The 16,810-nt window shown below is 43.6% G+C and overlaps 1 protein-coding gene across 1 annotated transcript; it reads right to left on the bottom strand.

Annotated features, from left to right (window-relative positions):
* Positions 1 to 968: 968 nt before the first annotated feature.
* nme2a (NME/NM23 nucleoside diphosphate kinase 2a) lies at positions 969 to 5,272 on the bottom strand. Its single transcript, XM_079333733.1, has 5 exons — positions 5,163 to 5,272; positions 3,293 to 3,425; positions 2,245 to 2,346; positions 1,542 to 1,654; positions 969 to 1,430 (listed from the first exon to the last, which is right to left on the bottom strand). Exons 2-5 carry the CDS (start codon positions 3,419 to 3,421, stop codon positions 1,316 to 1,318), a joined length of 459 nt encoding a protein of 152 aa, XP_079189859.1. The 5' UTR covers positions 3,422 to 3,425; positions 5,163 to 5,272; the 3' UTR covers positions 969 to 1,315.
* Between the last annotated feature and the right edge of the window lie 11,538 nt (positions 5,273 to 16,810).

The following is a 16,810-nucleotide window of genomic DNA, read 5'->3' as shown; positions in this document are numbered from 1 at the left end:
GTACGTCTTTTTTTACTTTTTTCGACATGGGTAGGTATGTTGTTTTTTTCATATTTTTTGACATGGGTAGGTATGTCATTTTTTTAAACTTTTTTCGACATAGGTAGGTGTGTTGTTTTTTTATATTTTTCGACATGGGTAGGCACGTTGTTTTTGTATCATTTTTATATGGGTAGGTATGTTTTTTTTTATATTTTTCGACATGGGTAGGTTTTGTTGTTTAATGATACTTTTCAACATAGGTACGCATGTCGTTTTTGTATTTTTTTGACATGGGTAGGTATATATTTTTTTTTTTTTACTTTTTTCAAGTAGGGTACTTGTACCCAAGGGTCCTGACCATTACTCCTGTGATGTTCAGAAGATTTTACTGTTTCGTTTTTTTTTTTTGAAAATTCAAGGTGAATTCTGCTAAATGTTCAATGAGAGATATATTTTGGTCGTATTCAGTATTTTATTTTGAAAAATCTGCAAGGTGACAGATGTTTCAATGGATTAAGGGCCGTTGGGTACAATAGTAACACAGACCCATCTCATGTAAGTTTCCTAGACACATTTTACGTTATGTAAAAACTTTAATGACACTAAAACTGATGACTCAGTTCTCTGACACTGAACTTAGATTTATTTCTGGTCTTTTGAGGACTTCAGCGTGGGGATAAGGGAGGACAGTCAGAAATCAGGGAGAATGACATGCAGAGACGGAGCCGCAGGTTGGGATTGAACTCACATCACCTACTCTGAGGACCGGCAGTAGATTCTTAAAAACAAACCCAAACCTCACACTTCTGTGTGAAATGACATGTGAGCAACGTGCCAACGCAGGCTGCAGCTTCTGTCAAACCTCAGATTACAGTTTCCCTCCTGTGGTGTCATCAACTAATCCGTCCATCAGAGCCGAGCAGGCCGCCAAAGGGTCGCGTGCACTTTAGTGCAGAGTGAAATCTGACCAATGAACGAGGAGACAGTTTGTGTTGTGTGCAGTTTTATTGGAAAGCAGATTCACTGTTTAACAAAACCGACAGTCAAAGGCTGTTTCAAGTCATTAACTGTACATCGATGACAATGGAGGAATGTTTCTAAAGGAATGACTGAGATCAGGAATGAATCCGGACTAGATCTGGACCTTAAGAGACCACATCCAAGTACAGTATGACGATGGGTGGAATGGGAATGTGAGGACTGTGGGACAGGAAGAACTTCACACGAGTTCTTCTGCCCTCTGGGCTACGGGCAAAAAAACAAAACAGGAAATCTGAGGCAAGATTGGAACCGGTCCCCCGATGAGTGTGGGGGCGCTGCAGGGCTGACGGGTTTAGTAGAGCCAGCTGAAGGCACAGCTTGTGTAGCTGACCAGCTCTTCATCCGTGAACCACAGGGAAATCTCCTTGTTGGCACTGTCCACTGAGTCGCTGCCGTGGATGATGTTCCTGTGGGGAAAAGTCAGGCACAAAGTGAGAAAGAATCAATCATCACCTTCATGGGCTTTTCTTTCTTCCTCTCTCTTCAGGTTTTAAGAGATGGTCCAGTAGCGCACTCACTTGCTGACATCGATGCAGAAATCTCCTCGGATGGTTCCGGGCTTGGAGTCAGCGGGGTTGGTCTCGCCCAGCATCACTCTGCCGGTCTTCACTGCACCCTTGCCTTCCCACACCTGGAGGACACAACAGAGCGGGATCATCAGAACCTTCATGTCATCTTTAGGAGAGGTGTGTGTGTGTGTGTGTGTGTGTGTGTGTGTGTGTGTGTGTGTGTGTGTATATATATATATATATATATATATATATATATATATATATATATATATATATAGAAGCTAATTTTATTTGTAAATTGCTCCTGTAGCTTATTTCTAACCGCTAATCTTTGCATTGCTTGTGGTGACGATGAGAGTCACGGTTCTGAACATGAACAGAGTCGGGCTGAGATTTCCAAGAGGTCAAATCTGATTGGTCAGGAGGATTGAGGGAATCAAACCGACCCGCTCAGATTGTTACAGGACACAAGAGTCCACTTCAAACTGCAGTTATTCCAAAAATGTTCAGACCGTCTTCGTACCCGGGTTATGAAAAGGATGTGACCTTTCAATACGTTTCCATAGCAACTCAAACTGAGGGCGTTATTTTCCACAGCAGCAGCAGCAGAGCATGTTTAAGGCTCCATCACTCGGTTTTTTTTTTTTAAATGAGAGCTTAAGGGTTTCAGCTTCAGCAGGCTCAGAGTGTGTTTTGTGTCGATGATTACCATGGCAACCACTGGACCGGAGCTCATGTAGTTGATGAGCGTGGGGAAGAATGGCCGGTCCTTCAGGTCGGCGTAGTGCTTCATCAGGTGATCCTCAGAGGCCTGCAGAACACAGGGACAAGTCCAGAGGTTACACACACACACCAGGACCAACAGTACAAAGACTTCATGTCATGAGAATCTTCAATCTCTTTACTTCTGTAATAACTGAGCAAACTCAGCGCGAGGACCAAAGTCTGACTTCAGCATGATGAGCCTGAAGACCTCACATGATTGTTTAAAAGTGTTCAGACATGCAAATAATCCTGACAATTTTTTTTTTTTTTTACAGATGTGAGACACCACAATTAGCCCCCCCCCCCCAGAAAAAGAAAAGGTGTAAACCTGGGGGGACTGAAACTAAATATGGCACACTGTCAGAGCTGTTCATGCACACAGACACTGCACTGAACCCCCCCCCCCCTTCATGGTGTGCCAACTAATCTTCTGAATCCTCTGAAAGACCCCACCTGCACACTGTCACGACACACTGGGTCACATGGTGCACAGAACCCACTCAGTGTCATGAACCAGAACCCCCCCCCCCCTATTCTTACATCAGAGCGACGACACCTTTTGGGTCACCCTCTCGTAACTCGTAGGACTTCATGATCCGTCGAGGATTCTGTGCAGATATGTGAGCTGCACTTAGCTTTGACCTCCAGTAACCTTTAGCTGGACCCGTCTTTGTATTCAAAGCCAGCGCCTGGGTCTTACAACACATGAAAACTTGCATAATGCACGTTCAGAAAGGAAGCAGACTCAGTCCAGGATCAGATGTTAGAGGATCAGGGACCTGGTCTCTCTGTGCTAATCTGTTGTACGGCAGTCAGGAATAGATGAGCAGGCTAATCAGCTCACCGGAGGTCTTAGCGCTCGCTCTGCTCTCACATGCTCGTGTGTTTAGAACCTGAGCGGGGTTAAAATTAACCCACAATATCATCAACGCAGCTCAAACACAAACATCTCGCTCAACGCTGAATTTAAAAAAATCAAACACTTCACCGACCTGGAGCATCTTCATGCCGACCAGCTTGAAGCCTTTCTGCTCAAAGCGCTTGATGACATCTCCGATGATGCCCCTCTGCACGCCATCGGGCTTGATGGCGATGAATGTGCGTTCCTTCAGCTCAGCCATGGTTCTGAAACAGAAAACACACCAGATTAGACTCGGAGAGAAGCTGCAGGAAAGAAGAAAAAAAACAAACTGCTGCTTACTCCTTGTTGATGCATTTGGCACTTTTAACAGATGTGGTGCCGGCCGGTGCGGAGGGCACCGACCCCATCGCACAGAGACTAACATAGACGACTCTAACCCGGGTTAGTGTGAAGCCGAGTGCTTACACTCTTGACATGCAGCCCCGCCCACACGCTAAAGACCTTTATCCTCACATGAATTCATCACTTCCTGCTCAGGTGTCACTAAAAGTCTGAAGAACTGAGAGGATGTTTCTGCTGACTAAATATTTTAAAGCATCTCGCTCCAGCAGCTTAAACGTGAAGCTCCTTAAATTCATCGATTCAATAACTTCTCCATCTCGGAGATCTGCTCCTTTTGACCGTTTCCACGACACATCCGAGTTCATCATCGCAGCTGTACAGTCAGTCCCGTCCCGTCATTGTTCTGCACAGCCAGACACCATCATTAATGTTGGACCCATTACTGAAGATTAGATCGCAAACACATAATCCTGATAGCAACTCTAATGCCAGCTCCTCGGACAATCATCCGATGTGACTCCCAAACAAGAACACACCCCGGCGTGAAGTACAAATCCATGAGATCAGCTCTGCACAGTGAAAAGATGCTCTGGATTGCCAACTCTGAAGGTGCTGTGGCTCAGTGGTAGAGTCCGTCCGAGGGTCATGGTTGAATCCCCAGCTCCTGCAGACGCTCGTCGACATCTCCCGAGGCAAAAATAAAAAATCGCCACTAAACTTCCACCGCTGCTTTTTCAGCATCACGTCAAAGTGTGTGAATGAATCCTCGACCTTCAGCGAGTGACCTGCAGCGTTGTCAGCACTTTGAGTTTCTCCCTCTCTTTGTGATGATGTAGCAGGCTGATCCAGGCTCAGTGATGCTGCACTTTTTTGGATGGAGTTTTAAAATGGGAGATTGCTGCCAACCTTCTCCCCGACCTACAGAAATGTCTCATAATATAAACCTGCATTGTTAGACTCTGCATCAGGTCAGGGTGTGACTACATTACATTTGAAATGCAGAGTAAGGGGACGTATTAACAGGCGTCCTTTTGCTTCTTTAAGGGCGTATGCAGCCACGTGCACGGACAGGACTTTGCTCTGATGTCACTGAGGCTCTTTGTGGCGGCTGCAGCTGACAGGAAGCCAAGTCAGAGACACCTCGAGCCAAGGAGAGCAGATTCATCCTCTGGAGACAAACACGTCAACATGTCATTACTGGATCCAGCACACGAGCCAACAGGGGAAGAGTGAATTAATGAGAGCTGAGGAGGAACAGGGTGTGCTCTGCAGAGGCTCGTCAGGAGGTCTGCAGGCCCGGGCCTTCACACACCGCCACATGGCCTTTTGTTCCAGCGGGGTGGAGATGATGCACTTGAACGCAACACAAGGACGAGGCAGCGACTCGGAAAACACCCCGACACATCTAGACCCGGACCCTGAACACATCTAGACCCAGACCCTCAACATGCAAATACATTCATATTAACAGAGGAGGCGAGCAGTGGCATAAGACATTTCCCGGAAGTTTGATAATCGGAAACAAAGCAGATAGACTGTAAAAATACAAACAGACATGACCTTAAAGTCCAATTTATGAAGAGGAGCAGAAATAAGAAGACTAACTACAGACAGAGCAGAGTTACTAAGATGTTAGGAAAAATTAAAGCTCACTGTACCGTGATAATGGAGCTCCGGGTTGAGTGCCACACAGCAGGTTAACGTGGGAGAAGAGCGTCTGACTCTGCGCAGCCGGCCTTTATTCACGGAGGCGGAGCCTGGACGGCGACTCACAAGGGCCAAAACATGCGAATCGCAGTGCTTTCTTTCCTATAGAAAGCAGCACTTATTCTGATCTGTCTACCCACACTTAATCACCGAACTTCATATAGTGTATTATTTTCCATCATTTATGCATTTTAAATTAGTTTGTAGTGCCGACAAACAAAGCAAATCGATTTAAACGTTTCTATGCCTCAGCAGCACACTTCTCGCGAGAACGAATATTTCAGATTCGTCTTTTCTCTCGCGGGATCTGGCGGTCGGTGATTCCTCTCCGTCTCTTTGGAATAACTCTGATTTAAATATATCCGATTTAAATATCAATTAAATGTTATAATAAAATTAAAATTAAACTACTGAAGGCAAAAAATGCCATTATTTTTATTTATCTTTAATTATTTAGCCTTCTGTTTTATTATATATATATATATATGTATACACATATATATACATACGTACATACATATATACATACATACACACACACACACACACACACACACACACACACACAGACACACACACATATATATATATATATATACTCCACACAAATCCCCCTTGGGCTTAAGAGTCTTGCTCAAGGGCACATCGGACATGTTGCTGCAGGAGCAGATGACAGTCTCTCTGATCCACAGGGAGAGTCACTTCTGTCTGAAAGGCTACAGCACTATCAAACACAGTCTGAACAAGTGATAAACATACTTTATAGAATCATTTTATCATTATTATATATATATTTTTAAATATCCTTCTCCTTCTTTCAATGCAAATTACTGAAACTTCTTCTCCTTTACCGAGCTACCCCACAGTCATCTCCTGCCTCCATCCCACTCCTGCATCAACTGGATTCTGACGGGTCGGCACACATTCTGGACTCCACCTCACCTACGCTAAGCCATTTTACATTGAAGTATTAGCGGTGATGTAGATATCAGTCGATATCAATAATTGCTTTTTGACATGTCAGAATTCCAAGCCGACATATCCACAATGTAATTTTTTATTCTAAATAAAGATTTCTACAATTCATTTTTCACTCGTTGCATTGGTCATTGTAGATATCTGTAACTTAATTACAACTAGTCAACTTGTGCCATTGACTTCTACTCAAATTGAATTACAGACATCTGTATATGTTGTCATTCAAAGTCGACATATCCATAATGACATTTTGACATGTCGCAATTCATGATATCTACAGCTCATCCAAATCTCATTTTATCATGTTGACATGTAATATCCGTGAGTGAAAACTAAATGGCTGCTCATCAGCCAGACGTTAATGTTAAAGGGGCCTGCCATATATAACCAACGGCCCTGAGCAGTTGCATCCCTTGCCTGTTGACAAGCGACGCCTCTGGGTACAACATTAGATAAGATCATGCCATGTTGGTTTGCACACACATGAAATGCACATGCTTATGTTGCCTACTTTAATCACACTCACATATCTGCCTATAAAAGAAGCTTTTAAGAGGACTTATAGTTTTAAATCTGCAGATTAGAGCTTGTATACCATAAGTAATGTACATATATATCATACAGTCATGGAGCTTTGCATAACATGAATGGAAATGAGGCTGTAATACTACAACCTTAGAGGACTGTATGTCTTACCTAAAGTGTTAGTATTTCCACCTCATTCACTTCACTCCATGTCGATGAATGGTCGCTCCTCGTTCAGTATGATAATGTGAGGTATGTTGGCCCAAACTAAATCTCCCTCTGAAATTGAATCTGCTGTGAAACATTAAGTTCTCACCCTTCGCCTGGTTGGCTGTCTGCTGCCGGCTTTAATGAATGCTGAGGCAGCAGTCAGACACGCAGGGAGGCACTCTGTCCTGCACGCCGAGTGGCTCACTCTCACTTCAGGAGCGAGCATCAATACAGTTTTTAACTTCAGGAACTTTACTATATATATATCAACTTTTTTCTTAATTTAATTTAAAAGTTCAGTTTTTGTACTGAAAGGCCAACATCAAGGCGACGAGGCCTCGATGAGCTTCGCACAGACCGAGCCAGTCTGAGAGTCCCTTAGAGGGTCACTGTACTTTTTACTGTGAGGACATTTCAGAACCGGCACTCTTCATTTTTCACTTCAGTAAAAAAAAAAAATCCTGAGTCAGAACTTATTCTTTTACTGGAGATTGTTCAAACAAGTATCTGAACTTGATAAGAAATGTCAGCTCTTCTGGTCCCTTTGTGAATTTTCTTCTGGACGCCAAACTTCACTGTAACGACGTCTGTTATTCTTTATTTTTATGTCATTTAAAATAGAGACACATTAATGAACATTAACAAGACAGATTGTAGCTATAGGCTAACTTCCATCCTTGGCAGGTAGGTGGTACAGACGTTTAAAAAATGTACTTACAAGCAAAAACCATATAACAAGTAACGACCAGACGACAACATGAAGTGTCTATTAGTGACTCATTTATATGAGAAGTGGATGTGCAATGATGTTCAAAACAAAACAGGATAATAAAGTGACCTTCAGAGTTAAAGTACTGCAGTATAACATATGATAATGAAGTGCTGATGTCAATTGCACATTTGCCCCAGAGATTACACATCGCCCTTTTGTGTTACATACGTAGATGTGTTGCATGCATTTCTGCCAAATTCGGATTGATGTTTCTATTTTGTCTTCAGAGGGGGCGCAGATAGTCTCGTGGTTAGTTACGCCAAGTGCAGCAGCTGTAGTCTGGATAGTGGGCCACCCAGGTTTGAATCCGACCTTTGACCTTAGACTAAACTTTATTGACTTAGACTAAACTTTATTGATCCTTTGGGATGACTCCCTCAGGAAATTTAGGACCTGTGGCTCCTCTGAGTCGTTCCCAACTCTCTCTCTCTCTCTCTCTCTCTCTCTCTCTCTCTCTCTCTCTCTCTCTCTCTCTCTCTCTCTCTCTCTCTCTCTCTCTCTCTCTCCTCAGTTTCAGTGTCTCCAAATAAAGGCTAAAAAGCCCAAAATAAATCTTTTAAAATGTTCTCTGGATCAAATGTTCAACGTGAGTTAATACAGGGTTGGTTCAGTGCATTCAAAGGTCACGATACCTTCAGTAGTTTTGAAACTTTGTTTGGGGGTTATGCATGGATGTGCATGTGTTAATAACTGTGATTAAAGTCCCTTTTTCTGCATTTGTAAAACTGTGAGTTTGAGTTCGCTGAACAGCTTTGTTTCCTTTCCTTCCTCTCTTCAGTTCGGCGTTACTTAAGGCTGTGATGTTTCCTGCAGTGACCTTGTGTTTGAACATATTGTTAACACCTCGCAGTGAGGTTATGTCCTTTACTATTTGAACCTTCTCGTGAGTCGACGCCCCACAATTGACCTTGTTTGGTGCTTGTGTATTTCCCTGTGATGTTTGCAAGTTGCCCCTTGTTGCTTTCATAGAATTAGCATCGACCTTTTGTTTAGACCTTTGCTGCCTGACTTTATAATCCTGAATCGATCTCACTCAAGTCAGAGAGAACCTTTTTTTTCTGCAGCTCCGTGTGACCATCTCTCTTCACTGCACAGAGAAATAAAACTCATCTGAACCAGCCACTGAGTCGAACATGAAAGAACATTTTGTCTTCAACAGGCATCATAGAAAAAAAGCCACCAAGAGATGAAATGGGCTCCTGTGAAGATGTGGATGTTCAAAATAAAATCAAAGTCCATTTCACTTTTGAAATGTAACTTGAAAACAACAACAGTGATACTTAACATCAAGCTCTTTTTTCGTGCCCTTGCTTTTTAACAGTGAACGGTTTTTGTAGGGCTGGTTAGCTCGTGGTTAGTGCACGCCCCGTGTGCGGGTGTTAAAGTCCTTAAGAGTGGACGGCTTGGGTTCGAATCCAACCTGTGGCCGATCTCCTTCCCGGCATGTCGGTTCCTCATTGTCTCTGTCCAACGTTTTGTTTCAGAGCAAAGTTACAAAAGGAACAACGGTCGGTCGTCACAATGAATTTTAAACTTCAACCTTAAAAGATATCTCTTTTTAAGTTTCGTTCAAATAATGACGATTGTGTTGTTTTGAAATGACGGCATCAAAAATACTGGAGGATCACATTTTGAAACCCTTACATTGATTTCAAGCTCAATATAATTATACTACTCGTTTTTCCGAATAAGGACAGATGTTTGGGTTTCTAAAAAATTGGATATTTTAGATTTGAAAGTTGACATTTCTTATCGGCAGGTGCTGCTGTTCTCTTCGTTGAGTTGACACAGAACGGCAGGTTATCAGCTCAGACGAGGATTTAAAACTCCTTAATGAAGATTAATTCAATTTCCTCCAGTCTCACTTCCTCTTCTTGTTCCCTCTTCCTCTTTACAATCCAGTTTCCTGGCTCCTGTAGTTGTTTAATTGGTTGTCTACCTTCCAAAAGAGGAGAAGAGAGGAGAAGAAAGAGGAGAGGAGAGGAAAGAGGAGAGGAAAGAGGAGAGGAGATGAAACAGGAGAGGAAAGAGGAGAGGAGATAAAAGAGGAGAGGAAGGAGGGGAGGAAAGGAAAGAGGAGAGGATGAAAGAGGAGAGGAGATGAAAAGGGGAGAGGAGATGAAAGAGGTGAGGAAAGAGGAGAGGAAAAAGGAGAGGAGGAAAGAGGAGAGGAAAGAGGAGAGGAGTGGGGGGGAAAGGAAAAAGGAGAGTAGAGGAGGAAAGGGGAGAGGAGGAGGGACAGAGAAGGAGAGGAGGAAAGGAGGAGAGGAGAGGAAAGAGGAGAGGAGAGGAAAGAGGAGAGGAGCTCCTCCCGCACCTCCAGCACTGGATGCTCTTAGAAAACAAATGGTGAGTTAATCCTTGGGCCTAATCTCCTGCGTTCTACTCCCAGTCCTATTTTTACCAGAGCTTAAGGCCAGGATTAAACCGCCCTTTCTCCCTCTCTCTCTCTCACACTGATTCTGGAGGATGAAACTATTGATGGTTAAGTGCAGCACACCGCTCCTCCTCCTCGGTGAGCCGTGTGTGTGTGTGTGTGTGTGTGCTGTTTCTGCTGCCTCAGTGTGAAGGCCTCCTGCAGGGCGTGCAGATGCGGCACGCTGAGGATGGGGCTAATTGGCATCGCCTGGTGGTTTTGTGATGTGCTCTTTGTCACACTGAACACAGAGGGCCGATCACATCACTCGCAGAAACAGGGAAGCAGGAATGTGTTTGTGCTGTGATGGATAGTAATGCACACTCATTATTTTGCTTTTAGAGGCAGCCCTCAGCCTGTACGGGCTGTTTTGCAGAATTGCCTCAGATGTAAAATGGTGTTGACAAAAAATCCTTGCAGGTAAAAAGGTGGATTTATTACCTGAAATTGCTCCTGCACAGAGGCAAATGAGAGATTTCAGGTGTCAGACAGGAGCTTTTTAGCAGCAGTGTTCCTGTAAATCTTCGCTGTGCCTCTGAAGATGTCTGGATGAGGTTGCACACACACACACACACACGAACACACACCAGCACCTGCAAGCACCTAAACTCACATCTGCACACCTACCTGCCTTATCTATCAGCGCGGCGCTCAGGGTGCAGAGTCACACCAGAGCGCGCCGACAGAGATAGAAAAGAGTCATCTTTAACTGGAGTCAGGTTTATGAAGCCTGTAGATCTCTGCAGCCTCCATCTGCTCACAGGGGATTATTACACGGCTGAGAATGTAACATGCATTCTTTTGTGATGAGCACATATTCAGCCACAGCCCATTGAGTCCGACCGTGGCAGCACAAGAGCCGTCTGGAGTCAAAAGGGCCAAACACAGAGTTTTATGAATCCATAATTTAAAAGAACACAGAGCGAGCCTCGTCCTGTCAGCTAAAATGGGGCTGAACCGTGTTTAGCACTCGCTGAGGATTCAGATTCACAACATGATAAAGGAGCAATGTCTCGCAAAACAGACACGAAGACCTGCAGGCTCTGTACGCTGATGCCGACCCGACCACGTATCCCACCGCCATGTTACTGTAATGACAAATACAAACGTGTATGCTGCAAATATTACACGTGAAAAGCAAAGAACGATAAAACCTTCTTCAATAGTTGTTTATCTTACAAATAGTAATGATGTAGCTAACTGTTGTTATTTAATGTGCACATTGTACAGTCTACCAATGAACATGGAGCTGCTGCACGCCCGAACATCAGCCAATCACAACCCATCACCTGCTTTACGATCATTTATTTCAAGGCTGCTCTTTGCTCCTGATGATAAAACAATGATCAACCAACCTCCAGTGTGACGCACTAATGAGGAGCTGGATTACTTTATGATGTCGGTTTCAGATTATGGGACTATGGGCATTAAATTATGGGACTGACCAGAGGCCAACGAATGAAGAGGAAAGATAATATATGTAGAGACGGCATGTAAATATTGTTTTTTTATTGGAGGCTTGGTGTGTGTGTGTGTGTGTGTGTGTGTGTGTGTGTGTGTTTGTTGAAGAGGCTGGCTGCAGATCAATTCAAGCCGTCTGGTTCATCTGGAGAAGAATAAATCATTTGCATGTTTTCTGGATGCATGTTTCTGTAATCTCTTTGTGTCAACGCAACCTTTGAATTTTTTTTTTATAAGAGAATACTCTTCTTACTACTGGAGAGCTACTTATTTTGTTTATTGATTCTGACCTTCAGGAACTATAATAACAATGATAAATTTATTTGTAATACGTTTTCAGGTCAAAGTTTTGTACAGAGCTCAGAAAAAACATTTCAAATAACTAAAACAAAATGAAACACACAATGAGACACTTTGAAAAACATACAGAGGAATTAGGACTCAAACACAACAGTAAACAGACGGGTCTTTAGCTTTGTTAAAAACCTCAACAGAACAAGACTGCCTGATAAAAATGTTTCTAGAACCCCTTTTATGGAACCTGTTTTAGATCCTGCTTGAGAAACGGGTTCTTTCCCAGCACGAGAGGGACTTTGATTGACCTGAGTCCACGGTGATTGGTCCATAAAAATATATCTGCAGACAGAGAAAAAGTCACTATGGAGTATAATTCTCAGGAACTCGCTCAGAGCCAGCTCCTCATTCAAATTAAATTAGTCCAGAGAAGCGTTTGTTGGAAAAACATCTACTGTCAGATTTGCTTTTTAAGGTCACTGAAAGGTGTCGGTATTAATTTCAGTCCATGTCACAGATGCTCAAACATCTTCACAGGAGCTTAAAGTGGCGCACGATGTTATCATCATCTTAATAAATCATTTTATTACAATATTTTACAAATGAAACCAACAGATTATAACTCTGCATGACGGGACAAAAGAAATTAAAACAGAAGATTGACAAGATTAATGATGATTATTATTATTATTTTTGAGCATTTCCCCCTTTAAGGATCACATTAGAGTCAATCAACTCTCACAAGGATGAATAAAGTTACTGCCACAGCTTGTAACATTCAAAGCAGCTGATGAAGAAGAGCAACATGAAGGAAGGAACCCCGGCATTATTTCAAATTTACTCTGTCACCACTAGGGGGCAGTGTGGCAGCATGACATGGAGCTCCTCTCCCATCAGAGTGAAAAGAGAAATTGAGGAGTTTTCAGCACATTCACTGAGCTTGTGTTCTGCTAACCAATCGTTACAGCGACAGATCCACCTTGAAATGAATTTTTGTCGCACTTCCTTTGAAAGTGAATCGACATCCAGGGAGACGTGCAGGCGGAGCCTCGTAAGGCGAGGTGATAGCTTCTTCTTCCCTCTGCCTCTGATGAGCTGCTGCAGGTGGATTTCAGGAAAACAAGTCCTGATGGTGTGGAATAAATTGTCATTTTCTTGACTGCTACTCACACGATGCTCACGCTGAACATTTTTAAAGATGTATCAAACGCTGTCAACGTGAAAGAAACATCTCTTCCAGTTCCAAAGATCTATTGTGAGATCTATCTATCTATCAGCCTTTTTGCTTCAGCGACAGCGTTATATTTGTTGCTGCAGTTCTGCACTCAGCCAAACATATCTCCTCAAGGTGAAAGCAGTGTGTGTCCGCGTGTTTTTGTGTTTAAAGCACAAAAAGGACTGCTCAAAGATTCGAAAAAAAAGAGACTCAAAGGAAAAAAACACAAAAGACTGAAAAATGCACAAAATATCAAAAGTAAGAAAGGAAGTGAGTAGCGAAGTAAGAACAGAAAAACAAAACAGAGGTACAGAGTGACCAAAAATGTTATCAATTAATCTTTATTTGTAAAGCGTCAATAACACGTGTTATCTCAAGGTACTTCACTGAACGCAGGTAAAGGACCCAGTTTAACCCTTCACAGTGTGGCAAGAAAAAACGTCCCTTTAACGGTCAGAAATCTCCGGCAGACCCGGGCTCATGACGCAGAACTGCACTGGGCTTGGAAAACAGCCAGTGCCCAGCAGCCGCCACCCTGTCCATGCAGTCTCACCCAAACTGTCAGTCAACGACAGGCTGAGAGCTGCAGTGTTGTTGTTGTTTTTTTTAACCAGCCTGTAAACAAGTTCATTTCTGCTGTTCGTCTGTTTTGTCTGTGTGTGACTTTCTCTAAGCCCTTGGAGTCTGTCTCAAGTGGACACTCGATGAACTGCAGGATTTTGCACTTCTGCATTTGCTTCATTTTTTAAGACCAGAGGTTGCCGTTTACCTCGAGTATACACACACTGTCTCTAAAGAGAAACAGAACCACTTAAAAAAAAGGATGGAAAAAATCTCTCCAAATGTACATCTACAAATGAGATGCAAAATGTCTCCAATCAAACCTAAAGAGACCACAAATAAAGACACACACTGACCGCTGAAAGATGTAAAATGGTACAAATAATGACCACAGTGACAACAACTTCAAACAACCCGAAAGAAAGCCTAAAGACACATAATGAACTCTCCACAAACCAACCGCAGGGGAAGCAAAGTATAAAGAGACAAGTCGAGATAAGAGCGCAGAAATGTGAGGAGGATATGAAAGAGACTACAGAGAGAGTCAAAGTGACCAGGACATGCAAATGGCAGCAAAGTGGAGCAAAACAGACATGAAGGGAACCAAGAGGAGACCAAAATACATCCTGTCTTTGACAAATTAAGGCAAATCAAAGAGGATACGAATAAAGACTCCAAATGTCACCAAAACAAAAAGACATTTGTAAATGAAACAGAAAAAAAATCACAAAGAGATACAAACAGACGAGACAGTTAAGGGGTAATAACAAGACAAAACATGAACACAACAAGGCACAAAAAGCAGCAGAGAAACCTAAAGACACACAATGAGCAAAGCAGAAATGTCAAAACTCAACAAACCAACCACAAAGAGATGCAACAGATGCAACAAAGAGAAACACTCAAAGTCACATCAAATGGTTGGAAACCCGACAGAGAGACACAAACTGTTGGCAAAGACGAGCAAAACAGCCACATGAGGAACCACAGGAGGCAAAAACTACATGACCATTGTTTTTAAGAAGGACAAAGAAATCATCTCTGTAGAGTCACGTCTCGATGCTAACTGCAGCGTGACGCGTGAATGATGCTAACAGTGTGCAGAGGAGGTCTTAATGCTAAACACCGGCTGTCGTTCCCAGACAGATGTGTTGTCGTCAGAGGATGTAAAATGGTTCTGAGATTGCACTTCATCAGAGTCACAGGTGAAGCCCGGTGGACTCGATGTGATTCAGGGGTGACGTAACAGTGTTGGTTCGGTTTGTTTTCAAACTGTTGTTTGACCAAGTGTTCAGACGGACGATGAGGCGTGTGACTTCTGACCCGTAGACATATCGAACAAGGACAGTGATTAAAAAACGTGTGTTCAGTAGCTTCCTCCCTGTGGTGGATGCAGGTCCCTGCTCTCTGCTGTGTTACAGTAGATGCAGGTCCCTGCTCTCTGCTGTGTTGGATACAGGTCCCTGCTCTCTGCTGTGTTGGATGCAGGTCCCTGCTCTCTGCTGTGTTGGATGCAGGTCCCTGCTCTCTGCTGTGGTGGATACAGGTCCCTGCTCTCTGCTGTGTTGGATGCAGGTCCCTGCTCTCTGCTGTGTTGGATGCAGGTCCCTGCTCTCTGCTGTGTTGGATGCAGGTCCCTGCTCTCTGCTGTGTTGGATGCAGGTCCCTGCTCTCTGCTGTGTTGGATGCAGGTCCCTGCTCTCTGCTGTGTTGGATGCAGGTCCCTGCTCTCTGCTGTGTTGGATGCAGGTCTCTGCTCTCTGCTGTGTTAGATGCAGGTCCCTGCTCTCTCGGCGCGGTGGGGGTTATTGGCTGTGACGCTCCCGAGCACAGGGTGAGTGATGCCAGCCTGTCAGCTCGCAGCGCCTCATGCTTCCTTGCAACATCTTTATAATGTTGTTGTGACACTCTGCTTGTTCTGTCAGCACACACACACACCTGCACCACCCCACCCCTCCCAACACACACAAGCACACACACACCTTCCTGCTCACCCTTTTGGCAGGTATCAATGAAGCTAATGGTCTGAAGTCTTTTACAGCCGCCCTCCATCACCCCGCTGCTCTGTGCGCCTACAGGAGGGGATTGGATGAAGGTGGAGCAGTAGTTTGTTTTTCCTGTGTGTTCATACGTGTGTGTGTATGTGTGTGTGTGTGTGTGTGCGTGTGTGTGTGTGACAGCCAGTAAGAGAAGCTATTTTTCTGTGCGTCCCCTCTGAATGATGTGTGGGATGGCAGTGAAAATCAATGCTCTGCTATTAGTAGCGATGCCTCTTCCCATCCCAGACTGCCTATCACTACTTTTTTTCCACAGTGGGGAATAACTGAGCAATTACTGACAGAGACCCACTTTTCACACTCACTTCTTTTCCTAAAGGGTCAGTCCACCCAAACGAGGAGGAAACTTACATCTCTATACATGAACCTTTCGTTTTGTCTTCCAATCTGACACGGAGAAATTAGATACCCCACTTTTCCTGTTGTACATCTTTAAATCCTTATTCCCATTTAAACCATCTCCTTCCTCTTTAGCTGATGTATGTGTCACGATCCAGCACCATCTCCATCTTTAAGTATTGATAAAGCATCCCTGAGCTCTTTAGGAGCACTTTGCTGCTGCTGCAGATTACAACCCATTTCACTGCACCAGAGGGTTACAGCTGCGTTAGAATTGGCTTTGCTGTGTAAGTGGAGCAAGAAGCATAGCCAGTGATGTTCGCTTTTGCTCGTCCCTTGATATCAATTTTCCTGGTGCTACGCTAACTTCACTATTCATAAAAGAAGGTGAGCAACCAGAGTGAATCTATTTGGCATCCTTTAATTGACCCGAATGTGGAGGGCCTTTCCAGACAGCCGTAAATGTTTAATGTCCTCTTGTTACTTGTTTAACTTTGAATCTAGTTGTAACACGATTTATGCATTTGAAAAAATACAACAGGGAAAAATACACCATATTTGCACAGCAAAAGTAATGTGTTGATGCTGCGCAAATTGCAACTTATATGTAGCCAGATCCGACCTTTGAGAACCTTATGTAAAACACGTGTGCAGAGTGCTCTATGTGTTGTGTGCATATGCATCCCCCGCGCTAACACACCCTCTGTGTGGAACCTACGATTTGTCAAGGACAGCAGAGGTTTCCATTAACGAAGCATTAGCCCTCTCTT

This window comes from Symphodus melops (genome assembly GCF_947650265.1).
Source record: "Symphodus melops genome assembly, chromosome: 21".
Taxonomy (NCBI): domain Eukaryota; kingdom Metazoa; phylum Chordata; class Actinopteri; order Labriformes; family Labridae; genus Symphodus; species Symphodus melops.
The sequence above is the reverse complement of the archived record's forward strand: the minus strand, read 5'-3'. Positions and strand labels throughout refer to the sequence as shown.